The 14020-nt window shown below is 38.8% G+C and overlaps 1 protein-coding gene across 9 annotated transcripts in view; it reads right to left on the bottom strand.

The window, feature by feature from the left end:
* The window catches only part of gapvd1 (GTPase activating protein and VPS9 domains 1), a 133501-nt gene that overhangs the window by 14897 nt on the left and 104584 nt on the right, over positions 1 to 14020 (bottom strand). For all 9 annotated transcript variants that reach the window (XM_078549896.1, XM_078549902.1, XM_078549904.1 and 6 more), the window contains 5 exons: positions 5514 to 5633; positions 3258 to 3384; positions 2667 to 2788; positions 2080 to 2239; positions 60 to 247 (listed from right to left, as the gene is read on the bottom strand). In XM_078549896.1, the coding sequence (XP_078406022.1) occupies positions 60 to 247; positions 2080 to 2239; positions 2667 to 2788; positions 3258 to 3384; positions 5514 to 5633 (717 nt within the window). The remainder of the gene's footprint in view (positions 1 to 59; positions 248 to 2079; positions 2240 to 2666; positions 2789 to 3257; positions 3385 to 5513; positions 5634 to 14020) is intronic.

Genomic DNA, 14020 nt, shown 5'->3' with positions numbered 1-14020 from the left:
AACAGTTAATTTGAAAGCATAGGTTAATGCTGGTGGCCAATGAAAGGAATGTATATTACCTTTAATAAATTCCAGAATATGCTTTTCCCTGCTTTCAAGCAATAGCCTCACGCAGACTGTGGTGAAATATCTGTTGGCAACCTCTTTGTCTCTCAGCACTCTTTGTAAGAGTCTTTCAAGGTGGGCTTGAGTAGTCTGAAGCCCCTGACGACACCGTGTCAAGTAAGCAATATATGGAGCTCGTTTTCTTCAGCAAAGAGAACAAAATCATTATACATTTATAGTTCAAAAAATCCTGCCAATTAAAAGTTGCATCAATTCAATGGTGTCATGAAACTAACTTTTTTTATTGTTATTGTGGTTTATTGTAAAGCAGATGTACGATTCTGTCTGTGTGATTTAATTGAATCACCGCAGTCAGATAGACTGCAAGCTTGAAATCATCAAAAGAAGTTAGGGGTAAAAGGTATTTGAAATGCTAATGAATAAATGTGAAGGAAATTTGCATTTTTAGATAAGAGTTGTTTCGGTTTCAAAGGGATGATAGTATGTTTACAACTAACAAGATAAGCAAGGCCAAGCCTTCTATGTATTTTTCCCCAAAGGTACTGACCATATTGGCAACATAAAAGATTTTTATATTTGGGTAAAGTAACTTTCCAAAGGCATATCGAACAATGGAATTTACAGATAAGAGAGAGAAACATAAAGAAAGGAATGGAAGGCTATGCTGGGGGCCATGTAACATCTAAGAGGACCATGTAAAATAGCCTTGGGGAAGTCTCCAGCCACTTTAGTAGAAGTGTGCTGTACCCAGTAACCAAAGGTGGAGGAAATCCTATGGAATTCCACTGTCGAGTGGATGCTGCGATAAACTTGCTGGCTTGATTATTTAAATTCAAAATCTATTTTGCATTGTTGCCTTAAAGGGGGTGTGTAGTTGGTAAGTCAGGTTAATTAGGAATTTTGGGGTTTGTTATAGTATTAAGTAACTGCAATCTTTTGTATGTGCTTGAAATCTTTTCTTTTGTTCATAATTTAAAAAAATTTAGCTGTTAAAATCTCTAAAGGTGTTAGTGGACTCATTACTTCTGATTTCAGTGCACAACTTTTCTTGTAATAAATACAAATTGCAAAACAGTTGTGATAGCATAGCTAAGTTTCCCTCATTGGTCTGCCTGGCACCTCATAGCAATGGCAATTATTCTATAAAATGTAACAGACATCAAATGTGAGGTGCAGTAAACTGATAATTATAGTTCAAGGAAAGGCTTGCAAAATGCCCTATTGAGCATCAGGGACCAGTGGCTTCCCAATATAATGAGTGTAAGGTGCTTACTGATTACCAAAACAAGCTAATAAATTACTTGCCGCTTATAATCTATGGCAAAATGATAAAGCTCACTCATTAGAATTTTAAGCACCAGTCATTCCAGTGCTAACCATCCATCCACTTTCACACCACTTCTCCTGGTAAGGGTTGCAGTAACAGTAAGCTGACTGGGGCTGACCAGACTAACCTTTCCGCAGCCACAGATTCCAGCTTCTCCTGGGGGAATTCCTAGGTGATCCCAGGCCAGCCGAGAGGTGTAATCCTTCCAGCATGTCCTGGGCCGGCCTTGAGGTCTCTGCCCAGTGGGCTGTGCCCGGTACATCTCCAGCGGAAACCTACCAGGGGACACCCTTATCAGATGTCTGAACCACTTCAACAGACCCCTCTTGATCCGGAGGAGCAACAACTCTACTCATTCCAGTGCCATTCATCAAATAAAACTTGTGTGAACACACTATATTTTAATACATTCAAAAGTAACTTCCTTTTCAAAATCTTTCTGGGGAAAAATTGGCCAATAAATCTCATAATGTGACAGGGATAAATGATCTGTTGATTGTTTTATTATTGTTGGTTGAGGGATAAATGTCAAAGGTGCAGACACAGCTCCTTGCTTTTTTCAAAAAGTGCTACGACATCTTTTATATTCATGTGAACAGGCAGACAGGTTTTAAGTTTAAGTACCCTTGCCAAATATTAAAGTTTAAAGTATCCATTAACTAAACATCACAGTCAGAAGGTTTTACCTATAATCCTCAGCAATGGCAGCTAGTAACTTGTGGCAGGTTCTACTGTCAAATCTGCCAACACAGCGCATGGTTTCTTGAATCTGAGCCATCAGCTGCTTATCCTGCAAGTTGATGGCTTCGGCCAGCTGAACTTTGAGAAAGCAGACAATCTCATTGTCTAAAAAAGTCCAAAAATTAGCCTTGTCATTATAATAGTTGTGGAGATGATTGACAAACAGAAACATGAAATCACAAAATAGCTGAGCATTCTGATTCAAATGCCAGTCTTGAGTAATTCGGAGATCACAGAAATAAGAATAGAATGAGAAAAATGACATGCTAGTGGAACGAGGATTGTGCGTGTGAAATCCTTGTGAAGTTCCCTATGCAAATTAACACAAGGAGGAGCTATGCAAACCAACATTTGTATCACAGTAGTCTGGAAGCACCTCTGTGGTCTCTTATGGCAAAACTGAAACTCCATCATGTTATTTGTTATCCTTAAATAGAAACTACTGAATTCATTGCAAGTTTATACAATGATGCCAGAGAGATTATTCAGCTTTAAAAGCTAAAAATTACCTCAACCTATAAATACTCTTTACCTTCCGATTCTCCTTGATCTGGTCCTCCAGGAGGGCCATTTCTTGTTGCTGAATGGCTCACTAGGGGGAATGCAATTGAATCAGCAGAGCAGAGAGCCATTCGCAATTTCTTCTTTGCATCTCTAATTAGAAGAATAAAATGCAGGTTTTAGAGTATTACTGAGCTAATGAAAGAAAACAATTGAAATAATGCACTTCTCATAAAACTCTGAAGACTCAAGTTTTAACTGCATATTCCCAGTAAATATGGCATGAAGAATTAATGCTGGCCAAATTTAAATCTTCACAAATGTGGAAGATGTGTATCTGATAATAGGTTGAAAAGCAGCCTAGCACATTGCAGCTGATTACTCCACTGAGTTCCTGATCCTAACCATACTGCTATAGTGAAACACCTAGAAGCAGTCCAAGGAAGTAATTCTCCCGAGTACTTTTTCACAGATGACAGAGGCTTGGGTCAAAGTGGCTTGATTCCTTCACAGTAGGAAGGAACAAAGGATGGCAGCAGTCTACAAGTTTATGCGGAACAAAACTGACCCATCCCAACAACCATTGCTGCTAACTGTTACTGCAGACTAAAATAAATGTTACCTAAAGGAGAATGTGGAGTCTTGAGTCTGAGCAGTCTGACTAGCAGAATCTGGCAGATCATCAGCTGAAAGGTTTTGAAGAGTTTCATCACGTGGCGAATCATGCATGCTATCATCTCCAATAGTCTCTGTACAAAAGCAAACATCACACATTATACTTGGAAACAATCATCTTTATGAAATTATAAATGGAATTGACTAAACTTGGGAGGTTACTGACAAATACAGGCGGAAGGTATGGTACAGACCTGCAAATAAAACTGTAGTACTGCATGTGATAATGTATTTTTTAGACTTTTACGTTAGCATCTAAATAATCATGTATGATTGCAATAGAACAATTTACAGATAGCAGAGAATTAGCAACCTGCAGAGTTATTCACAAAAGTACAGTTAATCATGAATAGTGATAAGATAAATTGGAAAGGAGTAACTTGAATCACATTTAAAACATCACAAGTTTTCTTCCCCCTTCCTCACTGTACAGCCATTTTCTCCTTTCCCCATCTGCTAAAAGCATCTGACTCTTTTCTGTGGTAAGATTTTATGGTGGTGTGATCCTCTGGCAGCTATTCTTCATCTAAGAGGCAGTGAATGCTGGAATGTTACATTACTTGTTAGGATATCACAACTGAGCCTAATCTGTGCTCATCCAATGTCTACGCCATTTTTGGTAGGGGCTGCTCAATAGCAAACAGCAACAGTAGCCTATGACGAAAGTATAATAATTTTCTGGTTTATTATGAAGTAGGTTTTATGGGGGTAAGTATAGCTGGGTCCATCAGTGTGATTTAATTACATTTGGAGTCAAGTACACTGCAAGCTTTAAATCATCATGCTGATGACATGACATGCTAATGAGTAAACATGGATGCTGCCTTAGCATGTGAGATGTGAAGAGAATTTGCATTTTTAGATAAATGAAGAGATTTGGATTTCAAAGGGATCTTAGTCTATTTACAGCTAACCAGGTAAGCTAGGCTAAGGAGTGTGTTTATTTTTCCCAAAGGTTAATGACAATATTGGCAAATGAAAGTTTTATATTATGAGGAAGATACAGTTTCCAAGACATATGGAGCAAGAAAACTTACATATTAAAAAGAGAGAAACATACATAAAGGAGAATGAAAGGCCATATGGGAGAAGGCCATGTAAGATCTAACAGGAGTGTGAAATAGCCTTAATGAAACCTCCAGCCATTGGTGCATAAGTCTGCCAAATAACGAAACTGAAGTTGGGGAAAAACCATTTGGGAGTGTAACTGGGGGTTAGGTCAATTTGGAATTTTAGGATTTGTTATAGTAGTAAGTAACTGTAGTCTTATGTGTATGCTTGAAATCTTTTACTTTAATAGATATTTTAGTTTAATTTTTAAAATCTCTAAAGGTCTTAGTGGACTCATTACTTCTGAATTCAGAGCACACATCTCATAATAAATACAAATTGCAAAACAGTTGTGATAACAGGATCAAGTTTCCCTCGTGGATTTGGTCTGCCTGGCACACCATCTGCCACATCATAGCAAACCTTGGTCAAATTTTTTATCTCCTGCCCAACCTTGTGGGACTAAAACCAATCTGGTCAGCTCTGCTGTTGCACCCACTGAGAGCTAACAGTATAGATGAATAGAACTAGCAACCTTACTGGTCAGTGTGCTTATGTTAGTCCTGGTTTTAATCAGCTAAACCAGAGGGGAGCTAGTAACTTCAATTTTTAAAAAATATAGTCATGGTGCCTCAACAATATTGCTATCTTTTAGCAGGTTACAAACATTTTTCAATTACTGATAAAACACAATATAAAACGTTGTTTAAATTGTGGTTATATAGAATCAGCCTCATCATAGGTGCAGAATAGCTGATCCAATAATTTATTTTTTGAAGACATGTCACTCCTTCATCCTTTTCCAATTTCCAGGTTATTCCAAGACAGCAGGCTGCTTTGAGGTGTCTGCCAATGTCATACTGAAGTTAGCCACTAGGAGGTGGTCAAGTGCAGTTCCATGCCTGCTGTCCATTTGACATTTCCTACATTTTTGCAGGAATACACGGGCTCCCCCACAACAATGACAATACAACCAGTTAATTTTTATTGTGACCCACTGACACAGCTCAATGGTTCAACTTTAATATACTACAGAGGCGCTACTACAACCGCTCTTGCTCATATAGGCAAAGAATGAAAACTTCTACTTCAGTAACGGTAGATTAAGTCAAATGGCTTTTTCTAGACCAAACTTAACAGTAACGTGACCTACCTGCAACCTCATCGTTGACAACTGCTTCACTGGGGCTAGCTCGTTTAATGGCACTTCTATATTTATCCAGGATATCCTCAGCAGCCTGAGCTTGTGCGTTCAACCTGGGAATTGGTTCATCTGGCAACACACAGAAACAGTGTGAACAGGCAATTCTGACTACTCTTAAAAAAAATAGGTAATTTTTCATTTTGTTCTTTAAGTCTTGTATAAGTACTACAAATTTATTATACTGTTCTTTAACATATGATGTGCTATGTTTCAAAAATAAAATCAGTATTGAGGTTTTTAAGACTCCCTGCTGAATATTCTATACCACTAAAAACAAAAGAATTGAAGGGTTTTTATTTTAACTCTCCCGAATTGGGCTCTTAAATATGAGCAAATTCAAATCATAGCACAAAATAATTATATGTTCATTGTGGTCAGACTATATTCAAATAGCCCTGCAAAATAATAAAATATTTCTTCAATGATTTGATATTGATAATGGCTGTACAAAAAGGTCAGTTAAACAAAGCCTGAAAACTCTGGTCACTTTTCTCTGAAAACTATTCATGAAAAATACTAGAGGGTTAGTTATTGAACAGTTAAATTTTATGGATTAATGCTTGGGGTCAATCACACCTTTTCACAAATTTAACAGTATACTAGATGATCACCTGCAGCTTTGCTCACAGGTAATCCAGAGCGAGACTAGAAAACAGAAACCAAGAAAACATGCCCACCACACATGCACAAGTGAGCAGCAAAATGCAACAGTGAACATGAGCTCCCACGCCAAATAGATACGGAAATACAGAAAATACTATAACCTAACGCACAGCTCAAGCATCAAAGCTCCAGGAATACAGCAGAAAGCAAGCAAGAGGCCCTCAAAGAGGTGAGGTGAGATCTGTGCAAAGGTGAAAAGTAGTTGCAGATACTGGAAAATGAAGATGGGTAATATTTGAGATTTGCTTTGCTCTAGAATTGTTATAGCCTTTGGTGGAGTTCATGGGGAAAATCAAGATGATCACAAAAGACCTTGAATTGTTTTCCCATGGATTAGACATGCTGCTTTGGTGCTCATTCTTCAGAAACTCCCTGGTGAATTGAAATCTAAAAATATGCTATTTGTTTTTTTAGGATAGGGTTAAAATATTTACAACAATAGCACTTGTGATTCAGAATATTTCAGTAAAGAAAAATGTCAACCAGTGTGTTTCACACTATGAATCTACTGCCACATGGCAGACCCAAAGCTTTTAATTATATAGCTATAAAATTTTAAATAAACATTCAACACAATATATGAACAGGAATAGGCAATTCGGCCCCTCGAGCTAGTTAACCATTCAATTAAATCGCATCTAACCTGTACCTCAACTCCATAGACCTGCCATTGATTTATATTCCTTGATACCCTTGCCAATCAAAAAAATTTAAAGGTCAGAGGTCTTGAAACTGTCAAGCAGCCCAGCATCTACAGTCTGAGGGAGTGGTGTTCCAGATTTCCGTAGCACTTAAATGCTTTCTGACTTCACTTCTGGATGCCCAATATTTAATCTATTCTACGTTCCTGGGATATGGGAGCTGCTGACAAGGACAGCATTTAACGTCCATCCCTCATTGCCCTGAGACAGTAGCAATGCTTCTACCTTTTGAACTGCTGATAGTTGTTTGATGCCACTGATTAACTTTCTAGGCTGTTTCAAAGGGCAATTAAGAGTGAAAAACATTGATGTGGGACTGGTGTCAATATGCAGGTCAGACTGGCAGCAGGTTTCCTTCCCTAAGAGGGCATTCATTAATATTTCCAAAAAAATCCAATCCAACAGCTTCAGAGTCAGTATTACCGATACTATTTTTATTTCCAGATTTTAAATAAGCTTAATTTAAATTTCCACCTCTCTTATCTAATCTCTATCATTTTAAACACCTCAATCTTCATGCAATGGATTGTGAGCTTGGTGTGCTTTATCATTCCCTCTCTTAGCTTCTGCAATTACAACTTAAAACACGTTAAAATTGTGAACTGATACAGAAATTCAGCCTTTAATTGAGTCACTGTGAACCAGATCCCTCCTCCTCACTGTTTCCACCGTATTGATTTGTAGAATCATAGAATGATTACAGCACCGGTGGTGGGCATTTGTGCCAGAGTCTGTACCAGCTCTGCAATAGCTCATCCCACTACCCTGCCCTTTCCCTATAGCCCGGAAGTTGTTTTTATCTTCAGCTGCTCATCCAAGTGATTTGGTTTGTAAAAAGCGAATGCGAGAAATATGTCCACATGGGTTGTTTCGTCTCAATATCTTGGAGGGTCCCTGGGAGCCACACAATGTGCACTATAAGGAAACACTGATTTTAAATAGTTGAATCTCAATTCTTTCAAGTTACATTAAAGTTCAAGGTCTAATTCTCTGTCCTGCCCTATAGCAATGATAGCCAAGTATAGATTATTGATCAAAAGATTAAATTAAAACTAATTTAGTACCTTTCTAACATAAATACCTGCGCTTTTCACTTTTTTCCCCCCCGAGCTCCATTTTTGTTCATCTTCCAAAGTCCCTTCATCATTAATTGTACAAGTTTTCCAATATATAAATAGTGTTTATTCAATAAAATTTTGAATTGTCTTTTACAGAATCATAGAATCTTTACAGTGCAGGAGGTGGCCATTCAGCCCATTGACTCTGCACTAGCTCGCTGAAAGAGCATTCTACATAGTCCTACTCCCCTGCCTTATCCCTGTAACCCTGCACATTCATTCTTTTCAGATAGCAATCCAATTTCCTTTTGAATACTTTGATTGAGCCTGCCTCCACCACCCTCTCAGGAAGTTCATTCCAGACTCCAACCACCTTCTGGGCAAAAAAAAAAACACATCCTCACATCACTATTTTCCTTTTGCCAATTAGAAACAGTTTATTAAAATCTTAACTGTTTTTACTCCTGGTTATTCCTATGATATCAATGCGCATGGGAGTTTCACTAAAGTTATCAGCACCCAGCTTCAATTGCCATAAAATAAATAGCACTGCTTTGTTTATCCATTTCATGCCTCACACCCAAAACTTCTACTTGCCCTGAAAGCAGTTTAAACCCAATTTTATTTTATTTTTTTTTTTTTGGGGGGGGGGCGGGTAGCATGCTGTGCAGGGGAGAAAGGAGGATGATGTGGGAACAAGGTTATTTGCAATTTTATTAAAATTTCCAGAACATACTTCTAGATTTAATTTAAAAACTATAAACTTTTATTTACAGATTTATAATTTCCCAATCCCTTAGCATGATCTCCGTTATCCAAGCTCTCATCATCATCGATAATGATTTTCTAGGTAATGGGAGACCACCAGGAATCTGCCTAGTAGTATTTTTACTTTTCAGCTCTGTTGATCTGGCTTATTGGCAAGATCAGCTGGCAGTAGAACAGCTGGCTTACTGGCTCTTTGTTTCCCCCATGCAACAGATAAGTACGCTACACACTGAATGCAACATCAGTGGCACAATAAGCAGACATTGTACTTAACTCTGCTCATCAGTACAGCAGCACACCTAAAGTTTTAGCCTCTGCAGTGATTTTAAAGTGGGTAGTCCCATAACACTGATCTCTGCGGCAATGGCTGACAGGATCAATGCAGATGAGTGCACTGGCCTCTCTGTGGCTGGTGAGCCTCCAGTTGATGTTGAGGGAATGCTTTTTGGCAAGCTATCTCTGGTTCAGCAGCTGGAGTTCCAATGGATGCGTGCAGAAGCTGTGAACTGACAAATCAGTGAATCCCACATATGAGCAGAGAGGGGAGGAGTGTTTCTGGAGAATTTTAATTATCTGCTAATTTCCCTTATTCACCCAGGGGAACTTTTATAGAGAATGATTGAGATTCCACAATATTAGGTTTTTGTATTTAGCTGAAAAGGGAAACCTATAACCAAATCAACTTTGTCATTTAATTTATATTTCCAGTCATATTCCTTCCTTGGTGATTTCCATTCTTTAAAATTTCCATTTTAGTTGTTGAATGATCTTATTCGCACCTTAAACCAGTGGAGAGTTCTACAAATCATACGGAAAAGATCTAGCCACCAAGATTTCTCAGGGCAGATCATCTACAGCCAGCAGCTTCCAATTGTACCTTGCCTATAAGGACAAAGGTGATCTCAAATAAATGCAAGAGCAAATGCAGATCCAACCATGATCAAGAAAGACAGAATAGCATGTGCATCGGGAACGTGGCTAGAGAGAAGCAGGAAAAATAGGAGACTGGAAGAAAAACAAGCCATTGTGGTGAATGGGTGGGTGAGATGAGGACATCAGGCACATCAATATTCAAATGAAGATTTAGGTCCACAGAGGCACAAAAGTATTAAATACAAAGCCCAAATCAACCAAGTTTCTTCTTGTTTTCTAAATTAACATTTAATGACTAAATACTTCAGTACCAACCTGAAAGTTGGACTAACTCATCTATCTTGGTAGAGCAAAACATCAGTTCCCAGCAGCCTCAATAGATAAGACATGAAGCTGAGACATCCAATGATGCTGAGAAGTGGGTGGGGAAAAGAACAGAGAGAAAAGAGGGAGATGGAAGCAAGTGAGGTAGAGATGCAGAGAGTCTCACTATTCCTGTGCATAATTCATCCTGCTGTAACAGGAGGACTCTTGGTGGCAAATGAGTCCAGGGAGGAAATAAAATGGAAAAAAAATTTAAGAACCAGAAGAAAAATTACAACTTGATGATGCCTAGCACTTAAATTCAGGGTTTGTTGGAAATCCTTTACTTCAAAATACAGATGTAATTTACAGAATGTATTTTGCATTGAAACATAAGTTAAAAATTTAAAGCATCTAAGATTTAAATCTAAAGGAACTGGCACCTATATTAATACCTACTTTTGACATTCAGCCACACCATAGACATTAGCTGAACATCAGACTTATGATAAAGAACTATTATTTATATTGTATAAACAGTTAGTAATAACAATTTGCATTTATAGGAAACTTTTAATGGACAACAAAGCATCCCAAAACACTTCACAGAAGGGTAATAGGCAAATATGGACTCAAGCTAGGCTTAATACAGACAGGTAGATCAAACTATGATAAATAAACCCAATGAGATTTTAAATTTCCCATTTTTACCACTTTCCCATTTTCCAAGAAAAGACCAAGCTCTCATCAGACTTCTGGAAAAAAGTCAATTCCCTTGTATCTGCACCAATAAATATTTCCTAAAACAGGCTAACCAAAACTGCATACAATATTCTAGGTGTGATTTCACCAATGCTAGATATAACTTCAGAACTTCCTCTCTGGACCAACATCCCAACATTTTTTACCTATTCTAACAACCTATGCCAACAATCTGTCCACCAACTTCCCCTTCACTTCAAGGTCTTCTTCCTGTTGAGATACAGTAAGCACATTTTACTTGGTAAACCACACTATAATTTTCCTTTGCTGAATCTTGAACTTGACACTTCAGGATCCTTTTAGATTTATGTACGGTACATTAATAATCACAACTTGTCATTGCTCAAATTGACAAATTCAGACCCACCTTGGATAATTCCACTATGCAAGTCATTTATGTAAATAATTTATAGCAATCCTGGAACTCCACTGTTTTTGAGCTGGATACCTTCCTGTGAAACACAACTCATTACTGTCCACTCATGGGCCTGAAACTTGTGTGTAGTAGTCATTCACATGGTTCAGTATGAAATTCCTTTTCAGTGTTAAAGCTAGTTATGCAACATCCAACTTCTCACCCCTAATTCCTCAAAAAAAACAATCAATACATTGGTTTTAGAAGTGGCAGGTCATGCTCAACCAATCAAGGTCTTTCCCTCAAGCTGGCCCTCGATCTATTCCTTCACAATAGAAGTAAAGCATGCAAATCTATAATTTGTCTATTGATCCTTTTGCCACTTTTTAAACATAGGAGTCGCATTTACTCTGGGATGTGACACAAGTTTAAAGATTTCTGGAAAATATTGGTCAGAAGATTCACAATCTCCTTCATCAACCCCTCCAGAACCCTGGGATAAAAGTTGTCATAATCTGAGGTCCTGTGTCGACACCAATACATCCTCCTACGAGATTTTTTAGGATTATAGTCTACGTCCACAATTTCTCATTTCATTCATGATCACTCTTGCAAAATAATGGGTTAATATTTTAACTACTTCCCTGTCCACAGTCACATTGTCATTTTTCAGTGATCCAACATCCCTTTTGCAGTTTCTCCTTTGTATTTACAGCTCCTATTTTCTCCATTTTTCCTCGTCAATTTCTTTGAATTTCTCAGTGTGACTTTATAGCTTTCTCTATCTTGTCGCATATCCAAACATCGTAAACTTTTGAAAGTTTTTTCCCTTTGCCCTAATGGGTTCCTCAACTTTCCACACTGATGGCACATTCGTTTCTAGGATAAACCGCTTGTCTCTCTAAAAGACATGTGTTTTATTTCCTTATTTTTCTCCCACATCCTTTTCCTCTACACATTTCCTCCTATTTTAACACGTTTCCTTAAACTTGCCAGCAAGCTTCCTTTTATGAGGTCCCCTCACGAGTAGAGTGAAAGGAACATTCCAGCCATTGGGTAGCAAGTGGCTTATCATATCTCATTAGCCAACATTAAATCCAGAATTGCACTGGGCCTGACAGGTTCACTTACATGTCATTTTAAAGACTAGTCGCACATAACTTGAAGAAATTCCTGCTCACAGACTGAATATTCCCTTTCTCCAATCGCCAGGAATGTTAAGACTGAAATCCCTCAATCACAATTAAGACCTAGCACACATCTATTTTATGATTTCCCACAATAGTCATCTACCTCCTCTGGATTCTTTGGTCAGCTAATGATTAATGCTATCACTAACACTTTTCCTATTATGTCTGACTCGAAAAATGCCTGAGGGGTGACCCAAATTTATGAAAGGTTTTGATGGAGAGGAAGTTTCCTCTTGTGGGGAAGAGAATAACTAGAGGCCATCAATTTTAGATAGCCACCCAGAAATCCTATAGGGAATTCAGAAGAATCTTCTATATCCAAAGAGTGCTGAGAACGTGGAGCCTGCTACCTCAGAATGGTTGAAATGAATCGTATACATTCATCAGAGGGGAAGCTAGATAAGCATCAGGGATTCAGGTAAGGAAAAGATGGGAGGGGGCCTTTTTATGACCTTCCCTAGCTGCAAGCTCACTTCTTAAAAAAAAAGAAAATCTACTTTGTGTACTCCTCGATCTCTCTGCCTTCAATGTACCCTAGCCTTTGATACTATACATCAGATTAAACACAAGAGCAAAGCATTGTTGAATTTGTGGACAACACTGATTAAACCATAGTTGGAGTACAGAGTAGTGTGGTTTCTGGGCATTCTGTTACAGCAATGAAATTGGAAAGGGCACAGGAAAGATTCACTTAAATTCTCCTTCCGAGTATAATTCATGATAAAGGTTTGAAAAATTGCAGCTTTTCACTGCAGAGAAAATTAAGGCGGGAATCTAACAAGGAATTTCCAAAATTATTCTGGGGAGATAAATTATGAAAGATGGCTTATATTGGTTGGTCAATTAATAACAAGGAGTCAAGGTTGCCAATATAAGAACAGAGAAGGCATTAAGTGTTTTTTTAATTCATTCACGGGATGTGGGCTTCGCTGGCTGGGCCAGCATTTATTGCCCATCCCTAGTTGTCCTTGAGAAGGTGGTGGTGAGCTGCCTTCTTGAACTGCTGCAGTCCATGTGGTGTAGGTACACACACAGTGCTGTTAGGGAGTTCCAGGATTTTGACCTAGCGACAGCGAAGGAACGGTCATATATTTCCAAGTCAGGATGGTGAGTGACTTAGAGGGGAACTTCCAGGTGGTGGTGTTCCCATCTATCTGCTGCCCTTGTCCTTCTAGGTGGCAGTGGTCATGGGTTTGGGAGGTGCTGTGAAAAGGAGTCTTGGTGAATTCCTGCAGTGCATCTTGTAGATGGTACACACTAATGCTACTGTGCGTTGGCAGTGGAGGGAGTGAATGTATGTGGATGTGGTGTCAATCATGTGGACTGCTTTGTCCTGGACGGTGTCAAGCTTCTTGAGTGTTGTGGGAGCTGCACTCATCCAGGCAAGTAGGGAGCATTCCTTCACACTCCTGACTTGTGCCTTGTGGACAGGCTTTGGGAAGTCAGGTGGTGAGTTACTTGCCGCACGATTCCTAGCCTCTGACTAGCTCTTGTAGCCACAGTACTTATATGGCTAGTCCAGTTCAATTTCTGGTCAATTGTAACCCCCAGAATATTGATAATGGGGGATTCAGCGATGGCAATGCCATTGAACATCAAGGGGTGATGTTTGGATTCTCTCTTGTTGGAGATGGTCATTGCCTGGCACTTGTGCGGTGTGAATGTTACTTGCCACTTGTCCACCCAAGCCTGGATATTGTGCAGGTCTTGCTGCATTCGGACATGGACTACTTCATTATCTGAGGAGTTGCGAATGGTGCTGAACACTGACCTTATGATGGAA

Source organism: Cetorhinus maximus, chromosome 10 (assembly GCF_964194155.1).
Source record: "Cetorhinus maximus chromosome 10, sCetMax3.hap1.1, whole genome shotgun sequence".
In the NCBI taxonomy this organism is placed as follows: Eukaryota; Metazoa; Chordata; class Chondrichthyes; order Lamniformes; family Cetorhinidae; genus Cetorhinus; species Cetorhinus maximus.
Note: the sequence above shows the minus strand (reverse complement) of the source record. Positions and strands in the feature narration are given on the sequence as shown.